We start from the raw sequence: 23,388 nt of genomic DNA on the forward strand, positions 1-23,388 counted from the left end.
TGAGAAACAACAGGGGTGAGGTTATAGGGGGTAGGGGTTTAACCCTTGCAGCCTGGTATCCGTGACATCTCCCCCCCTCCAGTTCGGCAGGCCCGGCTAGATCCACATACTGGTCGGCCTGGGGATGTCCGAGGAATCTATGCCACTTCAGTCCACCAGGAAAGTCCGTCAGCATTCCCATTGCTTTTTCCCGGTCGGTACTGAATGTCAAAGTTAAATGGATGCAGGGCTAGGCTCCACCTCAACAGTCTCCCGTTGTCCCCGGAAACTCTGTTGAGTCATACAAGGGGATTATGGTCAGTGAGGATGGTGAAGGGTCTTCCATATGGGTAGGGCTGCAACTTCTTCAAAGCCCATACCAGCGCCAAACACTCTTTCTCGACCGCTGCGTAGCCTACTTCCCGGGGTAGCAGTTTTCGACTGAGGTAGGCAACGGGGTGGTCCTTTCCTTCCTCGTCTGTCTGCCTACTTAGTATAGCCCCCAACCCTGAACATGGAGGCATCTGTGTGGACAGAAAAGCGTTTGGCTGGGTTAGGAGCGGCTAGTACTGGAGCAGAGACTAAGGCAGACTTAAGACTCTGGAAGGCTTGTTCACACTCGGGGGACCACAGGACCTGTCGGGGAAGTCGTTTAGGGGTCAGGTCAGTCAGGGGTTTGGCGAGGGTGCTGTAATTGGGGTCAAACCTCCGGTAGTAGCCTGCAGTACCCAGAAAGGTAAGGACTTGGGTTTTGGTCCTGGGGGTGGGCCAGTTAGCCACTGCCTCGACTTTGGCTGGTTCGGGTCGCTGCTTACCGCAGCCGACTCGGTGGCCCAAGTATTGAACCTCCGAGCGCCCAGTGGTACACTTATCTGGCTTCAAGGTTAGGCCGACGGCTCGAAGACGATCTAAGACGATGCCTAGGTGGACCAGATGGTCCTCCCAGGTCTCGCTATAGATAGCGATGTCATACAGGTATGCACAGGCATAGTCCTGGAGGCCATCTAACAGGCGATATACCATTCTTTGGAAAGTGGCTGGGGCGTTCTTGATTCCAAACGGCATGACCTTAAACTGGTATAAGTCGAAGGGAGTGATGAAGGAAGAGTTGGGGATGGACACAGGGTTCGAGGGGAATTTGCCAATAACCCTTGCATATGTTGAGGGTGGTCAGAAAGTGGCCCCGGGCGATTCGATCTAACAGGTCATCTACTCGGGGCATGGGATAGGCGTCAGTGGTGGTTCTGTCGCTGAGTCTACGGTAGTCAACGCAGAACCGGGTAGTTCCATCCTTCTTGGGTACTAACACTACAGGGGAGGCCCAGGGACTGTTGGACGGTTCAATGACACCGAGGTCCCCGGAGCTCCCGTGGCATACTTTCCCTGACGGTCTCTGGGACCCTGTAGGCAGCCTGTCGCAGGGGGGGTCTGTCCTGGGGTCTCCACCCGGTGGATGGCTGTGGTGGTAAACGCAGGGACAGTAGAGAACATGTCACTTCTCTGTTCTAGGAGTTGCCGGACCTGCCTTTTCTGTCCAGGCTCTAACCGTCTAGGGATATGTCATCCACCCCCTGGGGGGCGTCAGCCGGCGCACATATAGCGGCCACATCTCTGGGTCCTTTCATCTGAACACTTCGCTACCAGGTATGTGGTGTTGTTCAGTTGTTCCACAACCCGGTAGGGTCCTTGCCAAGAGGCATGTAGCTTGTCTGTTTTGACAGGCTTCATGGCGAGGACCTTCTGTCCCACTATCAGGGTTCGGGTACGGGCATTGCGATCGTACCATCGCTTCTGTTTGTGCTGAGAGGCCTGAAGGTTCTCACAGACCTGGGCTGCCAGGTCCTGCAGCCGGTCCCTGAGCTGGACTACGTACCCCACGACAGATTGCTCTTCTCCCCCTGTGGCTCCCTCCCAGTGGGCTTGTACCAAATCCAGTGGGCCCCTAACCTTTCGGCCATACAGTAGTTCAAAGGGGGAAAAACTTGTGGATTCCTGAGGCACCTCTCGATATGCAAAGAGGAGATGCAGCAGGAATTTTTCCCAGTCCCTGTGAGTGGCCGAGAATGTCCAAAGCAGTTGTTTTAGGGTCCCGTTAAACCTCTCACACAGCCCATTCATCTGGGGATGGTAAGGGGCGCTGTGCAGGGGTTTAATCCCGCACAACTTCCAGAGTTGTTGAGTGATTTCCGCAGTGAACTGTGTTCCCTGATCGGAAATCACTTCCCGAGGGAAGCCTACCCTGGTTAATATCCGGAGCATCGCATCTGCTATGGTCTCCGTCTGGATATTGGCCAAGGGGATTGCCTCTGGGTACTGGGTGGCATAGTCCACCACCGTAAGGATGTATTTCAATGTCTACTGCTACTCGGCTAAAGGGTTCATCAATAATGGGCAGGGGATGGAGTGGGGCTTTCGTATGATTTCCCGTCTTTCCTACCTTCTGGCAAACATCACAGGATTTACAGTATTCCTTAATATTGGCTGTAATGCCTGGCCAGAAGAAGGTTTGAGTCAAGCGGTGGTGGGTCCTTTGCTTTCCTAAGTGGCCAGCTAAGGGAATGCCATGCCCTATTTTCAGCAGGTTGGACCGAAACTTCTTCAGTACGACCAGCTGGCATTTAGGCACTGGTCCTTTTCTCCTCTTGGAGATCCGGTACAGGAGCTCGCCCTCCCACTGGAACCATTCGTCTCAGGGGCCCTGGGCGTCAGCACCTACTCGGTCTCGGTAAGGGGCTAGGGTCGGGTCTCTCAAGGTCTCTTTGGCGAAGTCGGAAGGAGTTGGCCAGGAGGGGGTGTCGGCAAGTTTGGGTTTAGTGGGGATGGTCAGTCGGGGTAAGGTAGGAGTTGGGGCAGTAGGTCTTACCTGGGTCCCCGGAGTTGGTGAGGTGGCCTGGCATCTGGGCTGCTGGCAGGTAGTCACAGGGCAGGTGTCCGGAGAGGTATTCCCCAAAAAGACAGAGACAAGGTGGCCAAGGTCATTTCCCAACAGGACTTCGGCAGGGATGTTTTGCATAACCCCCACTTCTACATTGCGGGCGTCGGTTTTCCAGTCCAAATGGATCCAGGCTGTAGGAACCCTCAGAACAGCACCTCCCGCTACCCCTACAGCAAGGGTACGTCCAGTGCAGCCAGAGGGGGGAACGAGGTGAGACTGAATCAAAGAGATGGTGGCCCCCGTATCTCTCATTCCTTGGGCCGCCTGCCCGTTGACCCAGACATCTTGCCGAAGTTGGTGTCGGTTGTCTTGGCCCACTGAGCTGACGTGGTGCAAGACACCCACTTCTTCTCCTGTCCACTCAGCATAGGGTTCGGAGCTCGCTGTATGCACACAATGGGCAGCAACCTGGTAGGTGCGGGCTTGAGGAGTCCCCCACAGAGTTGGTGCAGGGTTCCTTGGTGGCTGGGCTGGGGGGTTTCTTTGTCTTGTTGGGCAGTTCCGTACAACATGGCCGGGGTGTCCACACTCATAACACCCCCGGGAATTGCTGCCTCCGGCCGGGTACACAGGTAGTGGTTGGGTCTGGGGCTGCCTAAAAACTGTTGGTGGTCGAGCTGGGGCTGGAGCGGAGCAGGTTGCTGGCCGGAGGTCTGTGGCCGCCTGGCATCCACATACTGATCGGCCATGGCGGTGGCTTTGTCAGCTGTTCTGGGTCCCTTGTCCTTTACCCATCCCTTATCTCTGCTGGGGTGCGGTTGTAGAACTGCTCCAGGAGGAGGAGTTGAACAGCTTCATCTAGGGTGGTGATGTGGCACCCAGCAACCCAGGAGTTCAAGGACCAAGCTAAGCGGTGGGCAAACTCGGTATACGGCTGCTCCTGTTGTCTTTGTAGCCCCCGGAATCTTAGCCAGTGAGCCTCCGGTGTGAGTCCATACCAGACAAGGATACACTCCTTCACCCGGTCATAGTTGTCTTGGTCCTTGGAAGGGACAGTGTGGAAAGCCTCCAGGGCCCTACCGGACAGTTTCCCAATGAGAATAGTAACCCTGTCGGCATCAGTGACCCCCATGCATCCAGCAGTCAATATCCTCGCTCTCATAATCTTGGAATGTTCGGAAAGCCCCGTGAGGTAGTTTCTTGGGCCAGGAAGGGGAGTCCAGGGGATCCGGCATGACCCCCCCCCCCATAGACTTCTGAAGCTCCAACATATGAACCTTGGTGGCGTCAGTCACTATCCAAGTAATGATCTCCTCAGGGGGCTTAGGTCCATAGAAAGCCAGTTGCCACTGTACCTGCCACTGCATGTCGGACACTGTAGACCCTTGAGTGGAGGCTGTACTTGGCCATCCTCCGCTTTGGTCGCTGTCCGACCCACCAGCCTTTTCGCTAGCCCGATCGTCCTCCATCAGTTCGGCTATGAGTACTGCCTTTGTCTTGTTGCCAGCAACTTTCCCTCTAGCCTGCAGCAATGTTCTCAATTCTTCCTTCCGGAGCCCATGGTACTGCTCCATCCGGCAAGATCTTCAGTTGGTGGTTTGGACGTTCCAGGTAGACAGAAGCATCCCACCGCTGCCAACCAATGTGACGGATCCCCAGTTACCCTGACTGGGTAGCTCCGCCAAAGGGGTCCTTCCGTTGCAACAACAACAACAAGTGGCTATGTAGCCCAGGAAAGCAATTCTAGCAGGAGCCCACCTAAATGACTAGACAGACTAGCATTCAGGTGAAAATAGAACTGACTTTATTGGGACAAACACACATCTTTTATACACACACACATCTTGATAAAACAGGGAGACAATGCCACAGTTTTCCCGCCATTCCCGCCCCTCCAGACTGACCGGCGCCTCCATAGCAACCATAGTCCCACAGAATCCCAGGACACAGTGGTGATGGTTTTTGGGTGATCCCGGGGGAGCGGCAGCACTTCCAGGGTGTCGTTTGAAAGCTCTCAGTCCCCAGATGCTGCAGTCCAAAAAGCAGTGTGATTCGTTATTGGGGACCGGTGATACAGCTCGTTGAAGTTATGGGGGTAGGGGTGTCCAAAACCCCCAGTTCCCAAAACAGCTCCCCTCCGGTAATTCCCACACCTCTTGTCCTCCCTAGGGGCTACTAATCCCCAAAAGAGCGGAGCTCTGGGGCACATGGTTGCAGGAGCAACCAGGGGTAAAGTTAGCGGGTGTCCTGCTGTCCTGTGGCCGACCGGGAGTTCCAGGAGCCCGGGCAGCCTGAGAGGGGTTAGGCGGGTGTCCGTGGTGAGGCGGCCAACCGGGAGTTCCAGGGGCCCGGCCAGCCTAGGAGGGTTTTCCTGGTCATACACCAGCTTTTTACAAGACAAGCAAACCAAAGCTTGCAGGGATTGTGGTTGCTCTGAGGAGCCCAAAACCACTGAGAAACAGCAGGGGTTAGGTTATAGGGGGTAGGGGTTGAACCCTTGCAGCCTGGTATTCGTGACAAACCCCAAAACCCCTACATCGCAATAAACCTATTTAACTTATTAACCCTTTAAACCACCAAAACCCACAACGCAAATAACTATTTAAATAACTAAGTACAGTACACTAGCCTAACACCCCCTAGCCTAACACCCCCTAGCCTAACACCCCCTAACCTAACAACCCCTAACCTAACACCCCATTAAATAAACCCATATTACCTAAAGTAATACATTCTAAAGTTACACAAAAAAAAAAATAAGTTTACAAAAATAAAAAAGCTAACATTACAGAAAATAAAAAAATCAAATTACCAAATTTATCAAACTTAAACCTAATCCCTATGAAAATAAAAAGACCCCCAAAATAAAAACACCCCCTACTCTAAGAATAAACTACCAGTAGCCCTTAAAATGACTTTTTGCAGGGCATTGCCTCAAGATAATCAGCTCTTTTTCAAGAAAATACACAAAGCCCTTCTAACAGTAAAACCCCCTCACCCACCAAACCCCCCAAATAAAATAACCTAACACTAAAAAAAACTACCCATTGCCCTGAAAAGGGCATTTGTTTGGGCATTGCCCTTAAAAGGGCATTTAGCTCTTTTTCTGCCCATCCCTAATCTAAATAAAACAAATCCCCCAAAAAACCCTTAAAAAATCCTAAGTCTAGCCCCTAGGTTGGTACTCACGATTCGGGAAGTTCAGCGGAAAAGGTCTTGTTCCAGGCGGTGAAGTCTTTTTCCATCTCTTGTTCCAGGAACATCCTGCGCAAAGCGGAGCTGAAGACCGGCGACTCTGAAACTGAAGACCGGCACCTGCGGAGCCATGGAGCGTGGAGGATCCTCTTCGTACGATCTCCGCCGTACACTGAATAGTGAATTTTAAGGTACGCGATTAAAGATGGTATCCCTTGAATTCCTATTGACTGATTTGATTCTTCCAATTCAAATCAGCCAATAGGATGAAAGCTACTCAAATCCTATTGGCTATTTAAATTAGCCAATAGCATGAGAGCAAGTGAAATTCTATTGGCTAATTTAAACAGCCAATAGGATTTGAGTAGCTTTCATCCTATTGGCTGATTTGAATTGGAAGAATCAAATCAGCCAATAGGAATTCAAGGGACGTCATCTTTAATCGTGTACCTTTAATTCACTATTCAGTGTACGGCGGAGATCGTACGAAGAGTATCCTCCACGCTCCATGGCTCCACGGTCGCCGGTCTTCAGTTTCAGAGTCGCCGGTCTTCAGCTCCGCTCCGCGCAGGATGTTCCTGGAAGAAGAGGTTGCGCTTGGAAGAAGACTTCACCGCCTGGAACAGGACCTTCTCCGGGGGGTTAGACTTAGGATTTTTTAAGGTTTTTTTGGGGGGATTTGTTTTATTTAGATTAGGGATGGGCAGAAAAAGAGCTAAATGCCCTTTTAAGGGCAATGTCCAAACAAATGCCCCTTTCAGGGCAATGGGTAGTTTAGGTTTTTTAGTGTTAGGTTATTTTATTTGGGGGGGTTTGGTGGGTGGGGGTGTTTACTGTTAGGGGGGCTTTGTGTATTTTCTTGAAAAAGAGCTGATTATCTTGGGGCAATGCCCTGAAAAAAGCCCTTTTAAGGGCTACTGGTAGTTTATTCTTAGAGAGGGGGGTGTTTTTATTTTGGGGGGTCTTTTTTATTTTCATAGAGAATAGGTTTATTTTTGTTAAATTTGGTAATTTGATTTTTTATTTTCTGTAATGTTAGCCTTTTTTATTTTTTGTAAACTTAGTTTTTGTTGTTGTAACTTTAAAATATATTAGTTTAGGTAATTTGGGTTTATTTAATGGGGTGTTAGGGGTTGTTAGGTTAGGGGGTGTTAGGTTAGTGTACTGTACTTAGGTATTTAAATAGTTATTTGCATTGTTGGTTTTGGCGGTTTAAAGGGTTAATAGGGTAAATAGGTTTATTGCGATGTAGGGGTTTAGGGGTTAATAAGGTAAATAGGTTTATTGCGATGTAAGGGTTTAGGGGTTAATAGGGTAAATAGGTTTATTGCGATGTAGGGGTTTTGCGGTTTAGGGGTTAATAGGGTAAATAGGTTTATTGCGATGTAGGGTTTTTTTGGTTTATGTGTTAATAGGGTAAATAGGTTTATTGCGATGTAGGGATTTTGCGGTTTAGGGGTTAATAAGTTAAATAGGTTTATTGCGATGTAGGGGTTTTGCGGTTTAGGGGTTAATAGGGTAAATAGATTTATTGCGATGTGGGGGTTTTGTGGTTTAGGAGTTAATACTTTGTGTAGGATTTTTTTTTGTTATATTTCGTGCGGGTGGTGTTTTTTTTTTTTGTAATACTTGATGCGGGCGGTTAGTTTTTTTTTCTTAAATACTTTAATGTGGGCGATTAGGTGTTGCTTTTGTAATGCTCCGTTTGCCTTCGCTGCATCCACCGGGATGCAGCTTATGCTGCATCCAGGTGAATTCTTTTGTCCTCACGCTGCCAACGTTCCATTGAGGATGCGTGCGCAACTGCCGACGGCGACGGACATTACAAACGCAATTATAGTATAGATATATATATATGTGTGTGTGTTTTTAAATAATTCACATTTGTGTAAATGTTCTCTCTATACCTTAAAGGTTGCAGAATGAAGTGCACAGTTTAGAATTTCTACTTGTGAGCATTTAAATCCTCAAATGTAAAAACTACTTTTTGCCTGACACACACATACACTGATAAGTGATTACCCATCACTGCTTGGCATCTCATTGAGTCCCTGGTATAAGATAGGTAGGGATGGGCGAATGTGGTGAAAGTGCAATTTCTTTAGTAGAACGTATATTCCTGTGGACATTCGTTATGGAAAATCGAATGTTGATAAGAACGAAAATCCATTAAAATTCAGTAATCGAATGTTATTTCCGGTTTTCTAATGTTACTTTAATTTTCGAATGTTCAGAATTAGATTGAATATCCACACTCAAAATTTCGAATGTAACTTTCAATTATGCAGTATTCGAATTAGGAAAATTTGAATTGAATATTACATTAAAAAATAGCATTATAAATACTATTACATTAAAATAATTTTAGAATGTTCTACAAACAATCAAAATTCGAAACAAATGAACAAATGTCTTACAATTCGTTTTATTTTTTGAATGTTGCAGAACATATGCCGATCCCTAAAGATAAAGTGCCTTGATACTGAGCTACTCTATTTAGTAAGGTTCTGGTTCAGCTTCTCTTTGAGGAAAAACGTGTTGCAGTAGTGGTTCGGTGGTGTGCTGCGTGATCACTCCATTTAAAAATATGTTAAAATCTTACAAACACAAGATATACACATTCATGCCATACACTAATTATATACACATTCATATCTTATACTAATTATATACACATTAATGACTTATACTAATTATATACACATTCATGTCTTATACTAATTATATACACATTATTGCCTTACACTAATTATATACACATTAATGCCTTATACCAGTTGCGTAGCGTGGGTTGTCAGCGCCCAGGGCAAGGCAAGTATTGTGCCCCCTAACCCATTAGCACTGACTGAGTCTCTTCCACTAGTACAGTGATGCATTTGTGAGTGCGCACGGTTGCCACCTTTTGCCCAGAATATTCCTGGACACTTCTTAAAAGGGGGTGGGGAGGGTGTGTCTCAGGGTGTGACTTGGAAGCATGGCTTCTCGCAGCCTCAAATTCAATATGAAATCAAATTTTTTATATATATATATATATATATATATATATACTGTATATATTATATATGTGTGTATATATATATATATATTACTATATTAAATATATATACACAATATATATATATATATATTTATATATATATATAATATAAACAATATGTATATATATAAAATATGTATGTGTGTGTGTGTGTGTATATATATATATATATATATATATATATATAATATACTGTATATATATAATATATATATACTTGTATATACAGTATAATATATATATATATATATATATATATATATATATATATATATATATATATATATATATATTTTATAGAGCAGGCAGGCAGGTGAGTAATTCGCAAAGCAGGTAATACAGAGGAAACTCTTTTTTTTATAAAACAAATTTTAAAAAAAATATATTTTACCTAGAAAAAACTGCAGATCATATCATTAGGAAGAAGTTGAACAGTACCCAAACAGGAGGTTCACGGCCTGGCCACCTCTGTCGGACTTGTCATACTAGCAGCTCGCAGCAACACCGCACCCGCACACCAACGAGATCACATGACTGGGTGGGACTTGGGTCTGTGGGAGGCGAGCTGAGAGGAGGACTGGTTGGACTATCGACCATGGTCCGTGACCTCATCATGATGCACTTCAGGCTGCAGTCAGGGCCTCCTCCTCACTTCCCTTGATGATAAGTGTGACTGACTCATGCACGTTCTTCAACCCCCCCCCCCTAATTATTAATACCAGGGCAAGTGGCAATCCTAGTAGTGCACCTTATGAATTGGCAGGCGGCTCCCTCACAAGCAACCACCACAGCCCTGCTGCCTGCAATGTTTATAACGAATTAAATTCCTTAGGGGCGCAAATTTCTTTTGAAATTTTGCGCCCCTAAGAATTTTGCGCCCGGGGCAACCGCCCCTGTGGCCCCCCCTACGCCACTGCCTTATACTAATTATATACACATTAATGCCTTACACTAATTATATACACATTAATGCCTTATACTAATTATATACACATTCATGTCTTATACTAATTATATACACATCAATGCCTTATACTAATTATATACACATTAATGCCTTACACTTATTATATACACATTAATGCCTTACACTAATTATATACACATTAATGCCTCATACTAATTATATACACATTCATGTCTTATACTAATTATATACACATTAATGCCTTACACTAATTATATACACATTAATGCCTTACACTAATTATATACACATTAATGCCTTACACTAATTATATACACATTAATGCCATATACTAATTATATACACATTAATGCCTTATACTAATTATATACACATTAATGCCATATACTTATTATATACGCATAAAGGCCTTATACTAATTATATTCACATTAATGCCATATACTTATTATATACACATTAATGCCTTACACTAATTATATACACTTTAATGCCTTATACTAATTATATACACATTCATGTCTTATACTAATTATATACACATTAATGCCTTATACTAATTATATACACATTAATGCCTTACACTAATTATATACACATTAATGCCTCATACTAATTATATACACATTCATGTCTTATACTAATTATATACACATTAATGCCTTATACTAATTATATACACATTAATGCCTTACACTAATTATATACACATTAATGCCTTATACTAATTATATACACATTAATGCCTTACACTAATTATATACACATTAATGCCTCATACTAATTATATACACATTAAGGCCTTACACTAATTATATACACATTAATGCCTCGTACTAATTATATACACATTAATGCCTCGTACTAATTATATACACATTAATGCCATATACTTATTATATACGCATGAAGGCCTTATACTAATTATATTCACATTAATGCCATATACTTATTATATACACATTAATGCCTTACACTAATTATATACACATTAATGCCTCATACTAATTATATACACATTCATGTCTTATACTAATTATATACACATTAATGCCTTATACTAATTATATACACATTAATGCCTTACAATAATTATATACACATTCATGCCATATACTTATTATATACGCATGAAGGCCTTATACTAATTATATACACATTAATGCCTTATACTAATTATATACACATTAATGCCTTATACTAATTATATACACATTAATGCCATATACTTATTATATATGCATGAAGGCCTTATACTAATTACTGCTGTGTAAATTAGATTAGGTATGTAGTCGGGATCACACATACAGAGGCAGTTATATATCCAGAAACGCTACACTTAGACAACTAGTATACAGCCAGCATCCCTGAGTGAGAAAATTAGATATATGGCCAATAATCCTATATACAGAGCACAGCTATAAACACATTTTAGAGACAGAGAAGAGATGTTAGTAAAACAATGAGAAAGGTAATGAGGAGAATTAAGTGAGAAAAGCTGTGGACACGATAGTTGATCAGGAGAAATAAGAGCAAGGAATTTTATCTTTCACTGAATTCATCCCTTGGTTAAACTTTCTACTTTACCCCATCTCTGCCTTCATTTGCTTTTCTATTTTGTCCTTTGCAGCTCTGCTTATTTTTCTATAAACTGCTACTTCACCTCTCAAGCTCCTGCATCCGTTGTGTTAATAGACATGTGCCCATACCCTCTCTGTGTCTGTAGCACCCCACGCTATATACAAATCAGTGCATACGTTTGTAGAATACAGCTGTTTCTGTAGTCAGTTAGGGACATGTACGTTAAACAACCTTCATATATTAACAAAAGTGCAAGAAGATAATTATCAAATGGACATTCTGGAACTATCATATAAAGCTTTTAAGATTGTCCTGCTGTGTAAGGATAGATGCAATATCGGAGCACCAAATTGGCTAACGTATGCTTAACAGGAAAACACAATTTGTTAAAAAAAACAATTTGTTAAAAAAGTAGACTAACACAATTTTGGAAAGCGGACTAGACAGATATGTGGATGGTCCGCTGGGAAAATGTATTAGATTCATTAATCTCGTTGATTATGCGATGATAAACAGATACTAAAGTAGATTAACTTATACAAAGGATAAAAATGGTATGTTTAAGAGCATATGTGTGAGAAAAGTGTCCACTAATCATATGGTTATAACATATTAGTTATCCCTGTAATATAAGTAATAGAAGAAAACATTAGTGTCTATAACTCACTAAAAACAGGTCAGAAATAAATCAAATTCCACAAATGTGAGATGGTACTAGATAGGTACTGAAGATGACTAACACACAGGATAGAGTGGTAGGAATGTATCCACTAAACATATGGTTATGACATACTAGTTATCCCTGTAGTATTGTATAAAACACAAACAATGAGTGTCTACAATTCACTAAAATCAGGTTAGGAATCATCAAAATCCACTAATGGGTATATCAATCTATAAGGACCATAAATAGGTGGAGCAGATGCTATTAGAAACAAATTTGTTTACAAACAGATTAGGGTGATGATCCTAATCCACCTATAAACGGCATTTTGTACACTGTAGTTTTCTTTCTTGTTTTTTCTCTTGGGTCATTTTTATATGGATAAGTACCATTAAACCAGCAGTGGGATTTCCAGACACTACTAAGACATTTATTCTATCACATTTCATTGGACACTAATACATCCATAGATACACCACCAGGATTATATATTCTTGGACATTTGATATATTTTATATATTCTTTTGGACACTTGGATATTACACACATGTTTGGGTCACTCCCATATTGATATTTTAATTTTTATATCTTTATATTCTCCACATATTTGATTTTTACGCTTTGTTTTTTTATATATATGTTTTTTTCACAATTTCCACGCCTTTTACATTTTTCATTTTTTATATTTTTTATATTTTTAATGTGTACGTGGTTTTTCACCCAGGTATCTAATACCGTCCCTTAATATTGGCTCTTTCCTTTTTATTATATCCCTGCTGGAGGATATAACATATAATCATATTTCGATAAACATCATTATATTTCTGCCTAATGTTGATACTTGTAGACCTCAAGTTATTGTTCTTATCATCCAGTATCATAAAGTCATTTCCATATTTTTATCATTTTTATCATTTTTCTTATTTTATATTTGGATTAGAATCATCACCCTAATCTGTTTGTAAACAAATTTGTTTCTAATAGCATCTGCTCCACCGATTTATGGTCCTTATATATTGATATACCCATTAGTGGATTTTGATTATTCCTAACCTGATTTTAGTGAGTTGTAGACACTCATTGTTTGTGTTTTATACAATACTACAGGGATAACTAGTATGTCATAACCATATGTTTAGTGGATACATTCCTACCACTCTATCCTGTGTGTTAGTCATCTTCAGTACCTGTCTAGTACCATCTCACATGAGTGGAATTTGATTTATTTCTGACCTGTTTTTAGTGAGTTGTAGACGCTCATTTTTGCTTCTATTACTTACAGTATATTGCAGGGATAACTAATATGTTATAACCATATGATTAGTGGACACTTTTCTCACACATATGCTCTTAAACATACAACTCTTATTCTGTCTACTTTAGTATCTGTTTATCATCAGATAATCAACTAGATTTCTGAATCTAATAAATTCTCCCAGCGGACCATCCACATATCTATCTAGTCTGCTTTCCAAAATTGTGTTAGTCTGCTTTTTTAACAAATTGTCTTTTTTAACAAATTGTCTTTTTTAACAAATTGTGTTTTCCTGTTAAGCATATATTAGCCAATTTGGTGCTCCTATATTGCATCTATCTGTACTATATATCCAAGATCCAGTTAGGGGGTCTTTTATAGTGTAGCGTGTATGTAAAAACCAGACACAGTCTCCTACAATAATTGTTACACTGTCCTGCTATGTAACTCTGTGTGTTTTTACCTGAAGCTTAAGTATGTTGGAAAAGATATTATACTGATCTATTCTTTCCTATCATTTTGGGAGTCTTATGTGTAGCATATTGTCTAATACTCACTGCTAATTGATGACAAAAGTAAAGACAAATACTGTGATTCCTAATGCATAATATGTTTTCTTATTTTAGGTTTACAGTCAGCAGAAGAATATCAGTTGTTGGTTTTGGACTTTATGGTTCTATTCATGGGCCTACAGATTACCAGGTCAATATACAGGTATGAATGTCTTATCTAAATCAAATATCTTCACAGCCAAAAATGAAAGGAACATAAAAGCCTTTAATCAACCTAAATGCTATTTAAAAGTCAGTAGTTTTTAGCATAAAAATAAGAAATACTATAGTTTGTATTTCTTGTTAATCTAAAACTCTAAATGCGTGTGCATTACTCCCTTATCAGCTCTGCAGGCCGCTCACCGCCAGTTTACAGCTGATACAAGAGTTACTCATGGAATCTCACATTTGATGGGCAGTGAAGAAGCTAAGAAGATAATTTAAACAGTGGAAAGTATGAAATGACAATTTTTAAATGATATTTAGGTTGAATATAGACAACAAGCCTGTGTGATTTGTTTTGTTTATTTACACAATGGCAAATAACACAGTGAAATAAAAAGCTGCCTAACACAATGAGAATTCCTAAGTGCTCAAGAAAACAAGTTGCTGCTTTTATGTTTACTTTAACATTTTTTCTACCAAAGGAGCACTGTTTTATATACCTTTAAACTTTCATGATTCAGATAGAGCATGTAATTTTAAAATAATTTCCAATTTACTTCTATTATCTAATTTACTATGTTCTTTTGGTATTATTTGTTGATGAGCAATCCCAGGTAGGGTCAGAAGCAGCAATGTGTTACTGGGAGCTAGCTGCTGATTGGTAGCTTCACATGTATGTTTTTTTTGTGATTGGCATACCCAATGTGTTCAGCTAGCTCCTAGTAGTGCATTGCTGCACATTCAACAAAGGATACAAAGAGAATGAAGCAAATTTAAAAATAGAAGTCAATTGGAAAGTTGTTTAAAATTGTATCTCAATCATAATATTGCTATTTCTCTCCTTAAAGGAACATGATACTCATATGCTAAATCACTTGAAAGTGATGCAACATAACTGTAAAAAGACGAAAAGAAAATATCACCTTAACATCTCTATGTAAAAAAGGAAGATATTTGATCTCAAAAGTTCTTCAGCTCACAAGAGTAAGTGTTCTGTGATCAGTTATCCTTCAGCCAATCAGATTCAAGTTCAATCCGATTGGCTGATCCAATCAGCCAATCAGATTGAGCTCGCATTCTATTGGCTGATCGGAATTAAGGTAGGAAAATTCTGATTGGCTGATGGAATCAGCCAATAGAATGCGAGCTCAATCTGATTGGCTGATTCCATCAGCCAATCAGAATTTTCCTACCTTAATTCCGATTGGCTGATAGAATCCTATCAGCCAATCGGAATTCGAGGGACGCCATCTTGGATGACGTCATTTAAAGGAACCGTCATTCGTCGGGAAGTCGTCGGCCAAGATGGATGTTCCGTGTCGGCGGGATGAAGATGGATCCGGAAGAAAGAAGATTGAAGATGCAGCTTGATAGAAGACTTCAGCCCGATGATGGACCTCTTCAGCCGGATGATGGATCTCTTCAGCCCGATGATGGGCCTCTTCAGCCGGATGATGGACCTCTTCAGCCGGATGATGGATCTCTTCAGCTCGATGATGGACCTCTTCAGCCCCCGTTTGGGCTTGGATGAAGACTTCAGAGCCTTCTCTGGACGGATCGGTGATACCCGGCGTGGTGAAGATAAGGTAGGGAGATCTTCAGGGGCTTAGTGTTAGGTTTATTTAAGGGGGGTTTGGGTTAGATTAGGGGTATGTGGGTGGTGGGTTGTAATGTTGGGGGGGTATTGTATGTTTTTTTTACAGGAAAAAGAGCAGAATTCTTTGGGGCATGCCCCGCAAAAGGCCCTTTTAAGGGCTGGTAAGGTAAAAGAGCTTTTCTATTTGTATTTTAGAATCGGGTAGGGCATTTTTTTATTTTGGGGGGCTTTTTTATTTTATTAGGGGGCTTTGAGTAGGTGTAATTAAAATTGTTGTAATATTTTTCTTATGTTTGTAAATTATTTTTTTATTTTTTGTACTTTAGTTAGTTTATTTAATTGTATTTAATTGTTGGTATTTGTATGTAATTAATTTATTGATAGTGCAGTGTTAGGGTTAATTGTAGATAATTGTAGGTATTTTATTTAATTAATTTATTGAAAGTGTAGTATTAGGTTTAATTGTAACTTAGGTTAGGATTTATTTTACAGGTAATTTTGTAATTATTTTAACTAGGTATACTATTTAATAGCTATTGTACCTGGTTAAAATAAATACAAAGTTGCCTGTAAAATAAATATTAATCCTAAAATAGCTACAATATAATTATAATTTATATTGTAGCTATATTAGGGTTTATTTTACAGGTAAGTGTTTAGCTTTAAATAGGAATAATTTATTTAATAAGAGTTAATTTATTTAGTTAGATAAAAATTATATTTAACTTAGGGGGGTGTTAGGGTTAGTGTTAGACTTAGCTTTAGGGGTTAATAAATTTAATAGAGTAGCGGTGAGGTCCGGTCGGCAGATTAGGGGTTAATACTTGAAGTTAGGTGTCGGTGATGTTAGGGAGGGCAGATTAGGGGTTAATACTATTTATTATAGGGTTATTGAGGCGGGAGTGAGGCGGATTAGGGGTTAATAACTTTATTATAGTAGCGGTGAGGTCCGGTCGGCAGATTAGGGGTTAATAATTGTAGGTAGGTGGCGGCGACATTGGGGGCGGCAGATTAGGGGTTAATAAATATAATATAGGGGTCGGCGGTGTTAGGGGCAGCAGATTAGGGGTACATAGAGATAACGTAGGTGGCGGCGGTGTACGGAGCGGCAGATTAGGGGTTAAAAATAATATGCAGGTGTCAGCGTTAGCGGGGGCGGCAGATTAGGGGTTAATAAGTGTAAGGTTAGGGGTGTTTAGACTCGGGGTACATGTTAGGGTGTTAGGTGCAGACTTAGGAAGTGTTTCCCCATAGGAAACAATGGGGCTGCGTTAGGAGCTGAACGCTGCTTTTTTGCAGGTGTTAGGTTTTTTTTCAGCTCAAACGGCCCCATTGTTTCCTATGGGGGAATCGTGCACGAGCACAGTTTTGAAGCTGGCCGCGTCCGTAAGCACCGCTGGTATTTAGAGTTGCAGTGGCGGTAAATATGCTCTACGCTCCCTTTTTGGAGCCTAACGCAGCCCTTCTGTGAACTCTAAATACCAGCGGTATTTAAAAGGTGCGGGGGGAAAAAAGCACGCGTAGCTAACGCACCCCTTTGGCCACAGAACTCTAAATCTAGCGGTTTGTTTTTTAGCATTGTATAGTAATGTTAGTGTCTCTTCTTCAATTCCAGAACCCCAAACAGTGGGATAGAGAGCTTTCAAGCTAAATTTTGCCTTTCTAAGTTTTTTTTAGGGATCTCACAATACTGACAAGACTTCCTAGATAATCTTCCCAGATAACTTTAGATCATTGGGCCCTAAATCCTAACTCCTATATGTGGACACTGTACAGTGTACTTTATCCGATCCTGCAGCAGTGGGTGGGTCCTGCAGCAGTTCTGCTTTTCTCTGTGTCAATTCAGAATCCACTCAGCCCTTTGATGAAGCAGGGAAAGCTTGTGAAACCTGTAGACCATGTCTGCTTGTGTGCCCATCTGCTTGTTTGGAGCAATGAGTTGTAGAATGTACTGTGAAGCTTTGTTTGCACAAAGGGATAGTAAACCCAAATATTTTCTTTCATGAATCAGCATGCACTAGTAAGCAACTTTCTAATTTACTCCTATTATCAATGTTTCTTCTTTCTCTTGGTATCTGTTCTGCTTTCCCTTGTATCAATCTGGAATCCGCTCAGATTCTCTCTACATCTGGGTACTTAAAGGGATAGTAAACCCAAATCCTTTTTTTTCTTGATTCAGATAGAGCATGCAATTTTAAGCAACTTTCTAATTTACTCCTATTATCAAATTTTCTTCATTCTCTTGGTATCTTTATTTGAAATGCAAGAATGTAAGTTTAGATGCCGGCCCATTTTTGGTGAACAACCTGGGTTGTTCTTGCTGATTGGTGGATAAATTCATCCACCAATGAACAAGTGCTTTCCAGGGTTCTGAACCAAACAAATAGTTTAGATGCCTTCTTTTTCAAATAAAGATAGCAAGCGAACAAAAACAAATTGATAATAGGAGTAAATTAGAAAGTTGCTTAATTAGAAAGCAGCATGTGAGTATCCAACTCTCTTAGCGTCTGACGTCACATCCACCGATCAGCCTGATCGGTGGATGTGACGTCAGCCGCTAAGAGAGTTGGATATGCGGAGCATAGTTGAAATCACTACCGCTATTGGAGACTTCACTAAGGACGATTTCTACTGGTGAACCTGCCACGGTTTGGGTGAGATCGCTCAGTGAGCGTTGTATTTGCACAGCTTTCTTTCCTTCCGGCGTACTTTGGTCCTCGAGTGCCGGAGTGGCATCAATGTAACAACAAAGTTTATACACTAATGGAAACACTTTGCTACATCTTGGTGATACTTGATATTACGTCTTGTCCACGCCAATCACTTTACCTGATGTATGAACTGTTTGAAGTGCATGAACTGCTCTAATCATTATATACCTGTGATTCTCTGCCATACTTTTTATCTCTGCAACTGCCAACCACCTACCATTGCATCTTGCCATTGCTTGAACTGCTTATAGTGCATGAACTGCCTTAACTTTTAGTGTTTGTATCCTGTACAAATATACCCATGGCTTTCCATATATAACCTGGGTTTGCTTTTTGCTCTCCATCTGACCTCCTCCACTTTTGCTTGATAACTGGGGACGCCCAGTTTGTATGTTTGTATGTATGAATGTGGCATTTAGTTTTGTGTATGCAGTGCAATTAAGGATTTGCTTGTTCATTTTTTTCATTAAAATATTTCTTTTTTGCTCATTTATGCATTCATTGGTTTTATATATATATATATATATATATATATATATATATATATATATATATATATATATATATATATATATTCAAACAGGTACAGTAACACCACAGGTTTTTTTACCAAAGTAAAGTCAAATTTATTGACGTTTCGGGAAATACACAATCCCCTTCTACAAAACACTGTAGACACATGTACAATATAGCCACAATCCCCAGCTCATATAGGTTTATTATTAATGTACTAGTTTCACTATAGTTTTAGTTCCCACTTTTATGTTGTATTGTCATTCAATACTGTCTAGAGGGATCATGTTTATTAAAACCTCACTGCACATGCAATGCTGCTTTGAACATTCCATCAGTGGCAGAGAACTGTCACCTCCCACTGTGAAGTGTACTAAAATGCCTCTTTGTGACACTACTTGCAAACAATGATTTCATCCCTTTAGAACATTTCACCTGCAATATCAGTTGTGATGTGGGTACCTTGACAACATAGCTCTATTGTGACAATCCTTTTATCATCAGGCCTTTATTAATGATAGACGTGTACCTCAGCTATAAGCAAGGCCTTACTATTAATACATTCTATGCTGATCTTTTATATTGGCTACATACTGCACAATAATTGCTTAGAGCAGTTCAAAACACAATTACATTAGTCACTATCACAAGAGATAATATAAACATACTCACCAATAGCCCAATATGCAGAGTTTTGCAAGTTTTAATTGTTTTTAAAATAATATATTTATATATACTGTATATGTCTTTTGCAGTTGTGGATATATTTTATGCATGTATAAAATTACTTTAATGTATATTTAAAATGACGCACCAGTCTATAAATCACCTTAACCCCTTAGTGACCAGAGCACTTTTCCATTTTCTGTCCGTTTGGGACCAAGGCTATTTTTACATTTTTGCGGTGTTTGTGTTTAGCTGTAATTTTCTTCTTACTCATTTACTGTACCCACACATATTATATACCGTTTTTCTCGCCATTAAATGGACTTTCTAAAGATACCATTATTTTCATCATATCTTATAATTTACTATAAAAAAAATGATAAAATATGAGGAAAAATGGAAAAAAAACACACTTTTTCTAACTTTGACCCCCAAAATCTGTTACATATCTAAAACCACCAAAAAACACCCATGCTAAATAGTTTCTAAATTTTGTCCTGAGTTTAGAAATACCCAATGTTTACATGTTCTTTGCTTTTTTTGCAAGTTATAGGGCCATAAATATAAGTAGCACTTTGCTATTTCCAAACCATTTTTTTCCAAAATTAGCGCTAGTTACATTAGAACACTGATATCTTTCAGGAATCCCTGAATATCCCTTGACATGTATATATTTTTTTTTTGTAGACATCCCAAAGTATTGATCTAGGCCAATTTTGGTATATTTCATACCACCATTTCACCGCCAAATGCGATCAAATACAAAAAATTGTTCACTTTTTCACAAATTTTTTCACAAACTTTAGGTTTCTCACTGAAATCATTTACAAACAGCTTGTGCAATTATGGCATAAATGGTTGTAAATTCTTCTCTGGGATCCCCTTTGTTCAGAAATAGCACACATATATGGCTTTGGCGTTGCTTTTTGGTAATTAGAAGGCCGCTAAATGCCACTGCGCACCACAAGTGTATCATGCCCAGCAGTTAAGGGGTTAATTAGGGAGCTTTTAGGGAGCTTGTAGGGTTAATTTTAGCTTTAGTGTAGTGTAGTAGACAACCCCAAGTATTGATCTAGGCACATTTTGGTATATTTCATGCCACCATTTCACCGCCAAATGCGATCAAATTAAAAAAAACGTAAAATTTTTCACAATTTTAGGTTTCTCACTGAAATCATTTACAAACAGCTTGTGCAATTATGGCACAAATGGTTGTAAATGCTTGTCTGGGATCCCCTTTGTTCAGAAATAGCAGACATATATGACTTTGGCGTTGCTTTCTGGTAATTAGAAGGCCACTAAATCCTGTTGCGCCTCACACGTGTATTATGGCTAGCAGTGAAAGGGTTAATTAGGGAGTTTGTAGTGAGCTTGCAGGGTTAATTTTAGCTTTAGTGTAGAGATCAGCCTCCCATCTGACACATCCCACCCCCTGATCCCTCCCAAACAGCTCCCTTCCCTCCCCCACCCCACAATTGTCCCCGCCATCTTAAGTACTGGCAGAAAGTCTGCCAGTACTAAAATAAAAGGGTTTTTAAAAAAAAAATGAATTTTTTTTTAGCATATTTACATATGCTACTGTGTAGGATCCCCCCCTTAGCCCCCAACCTCCCTGATCCCCCCCAAAACCGCTCTCTAACCCTCCCCTCTGCCTTATTGGGGGCCATCTTGGGTACTGGCAGCTGTCTGCCAGTACCCAGTTTACAATAAAAAAAAAGCATTTTTTTTTGTTTTTTTTGTTTTTTTTTCTGTAGTGTAGCTTTCCCCCCCCCCCCCCCCCACCCCCCACAGACTAACCCCCACCACCTTGCTTATTGTTTACATTTTTGTTTGACATATTTGATATATTTTTTATTTCCCATTTTCTGTAGTGTAGCGGTTCCCACCCGCTCCCTCCCCGTGCACGCGCCCGCCCCCACCCTCCCGTGCACGCGCGCGCGCCCGTGCGCGCCCCCAGCCACCCCCGCCCACGATCCCGCCCCCCTTCACATCCACATGGCCATCGATGGCCGCCACCCGCCTCCCGGTCCGGCTCCCACCCACCAACGCAGGTAGCCACCGATCTCCGGTGCAGAGAGGGCCACAGAGTGGCTCTCTCTGCACCGGATTACTTAAAAACGTTATTGCAGGATGCCTCCATATCGAGGCATCACTGCAATAACCGGAAAGCAGCTGGAAGCGAGCAGGATCGCTTCCAGCTGCTTTCCACACTGAGGACGTGCAGGGTACGTTCTCAGGCATTAACTGCCTTTTTTCTGAGGACGTACCCTGCACGTCCTCAGTCGTTAAGGGGTTAAAGGATTCCAAAACTTTTTCTTTTCCCACCAACTGACCATCAATATCATATGTAGCATGTTTACATATCCTCACATACCTATTTGTAGTCTGAAATGAAGTTTCTAAACATGAGAAATATTAATTTAAATTTTCATCTATTACGTCATATCAGCCAACCCTCAAATATGGGAGGCGCACGATACAACAAACGTAACAATAGTTATTTCAATAATTGCATCTCATTAACTTGCAATGTTGTCACCATTCGCATGCGCATAACGATTTGTCTACCCGCGCATGCGCATATACGTTCACTGACTCCACATTGAGCCATAAGCGGGTCTGCATGTTTTCTTCCAGTGACGTTTGCTATGACGATTACTTAAAAACGTGTATGCGCATAGCGGCGATAATCCGCCATGTTGATAACTTGGGTTATCAGTCTCGATTGGAGGATTAGAAGTTATTGCCGGCGGTGGGTTCGGAATTCAATTAAATTTCAGGTGACAATTTATCAGAAAGGCTAAACATATGAAGCGCAATGATATTTACAAAAAGTACGTATTTATATTGATCTGGCGAATGGAGGTAACTTTTCTGATGGGTTTAGTGTCCCTTTAAACAGATAAAACTGAATTCTAATCTCACTTTCAGAAGAGGTGCCAGGTTTACATACACAAAACAATGAGTGCAATATGCAGAAGATGGGGCTTGACATGGTTAGAGAGGAGCAGAAAATGAGGGAGGAGTCAGTGAGCTGGGGAGGGTGAGAGGAAGTTGAGGTTTTAGATTAAAATGAGGAAGTGGAGACAGAGAAACACACAGTTATTTTAGGTTTGAGGATAGTGAGGAGCAAAAATGCTGCTGTTCTCTTGGTAAGACTGCTTTTTCTTAACAAATGTTAGTTAATTAATGGGTAGTTTTTTCAGATGTTACTGTATCCTTTTGGGATACAATGTATGTTGTAGAAATAATGAATTTGTATTATATATTTAAAAGGACAGTAAACACATTTCATGCACCTCCCTCTAATCATGGGGGCGCTCATGTTGTAACTTAGGTTACACACAGCAGATATCTGAAGGAGAGTTACTGCACAAGTGCAAACACATCAGCACAAGAATGCAATAAAAGGTACATTTTAGCATGGTGGCACCTATGACTAGAAGGAGGCGGGAAATAACCTCAATACTATGCTTATAAAATTTTCTTGATTTAGATAGAACATGCAATTTTAAGCAACTTTCTAATTTACTCCTATTATCAAATTTTCTTCATTCTCTTGGTATCTTAATTTGAAATGCAAGAATGTAAGTTTAGATGCCGGCCCATTTTTGGTGAACAACCTGGGTTGTTCTTGCGGATTGGTGGATAAATTCATCCACCAATGAACAA

The 23,388-nt window shown here is 40.8% G+C and overlaps 1 protein-coding gene across 2 annotated transcripts in view; it reads left to right on the forward strand.

The window, feature by feature from the left end:
- BTBD1 (BTB domain containing 1) overlaps positions 1-23,388 on the forward strand; it is a 61,532-nt gene that overhangs the window by 31,182 nt on the left and 6,962 nt on the right. For both annotated transcript variants that reach the window (XM_053717420.1, XM_053717421.1), the window contains exon 7: positions 14,140-14,227. In XM_053717420.1, the coding sequence (XP_053573395.1) occupies positions 14,140-14,227 (88 nt within the window). The remainder of the gene's footprint in view (positions 1-14,139; positions 14,228-23,388) is intronic.

The sequence above is a fragment of the Bombina bombina genome, chromosome 6, assembly GCF_027579735.1.
Source record: "Bombina bombina isolate aBomBom1 chromosome 6, aBomBom1.pri, whole genome shotgun sequence".
Taxonomy (NCBI): domain Eukaryota; kingdom Metazoa; phylum Chordata; class Amphibia; order Anura; family Bombinatoridae; genus Bombina; species Bombina bombina.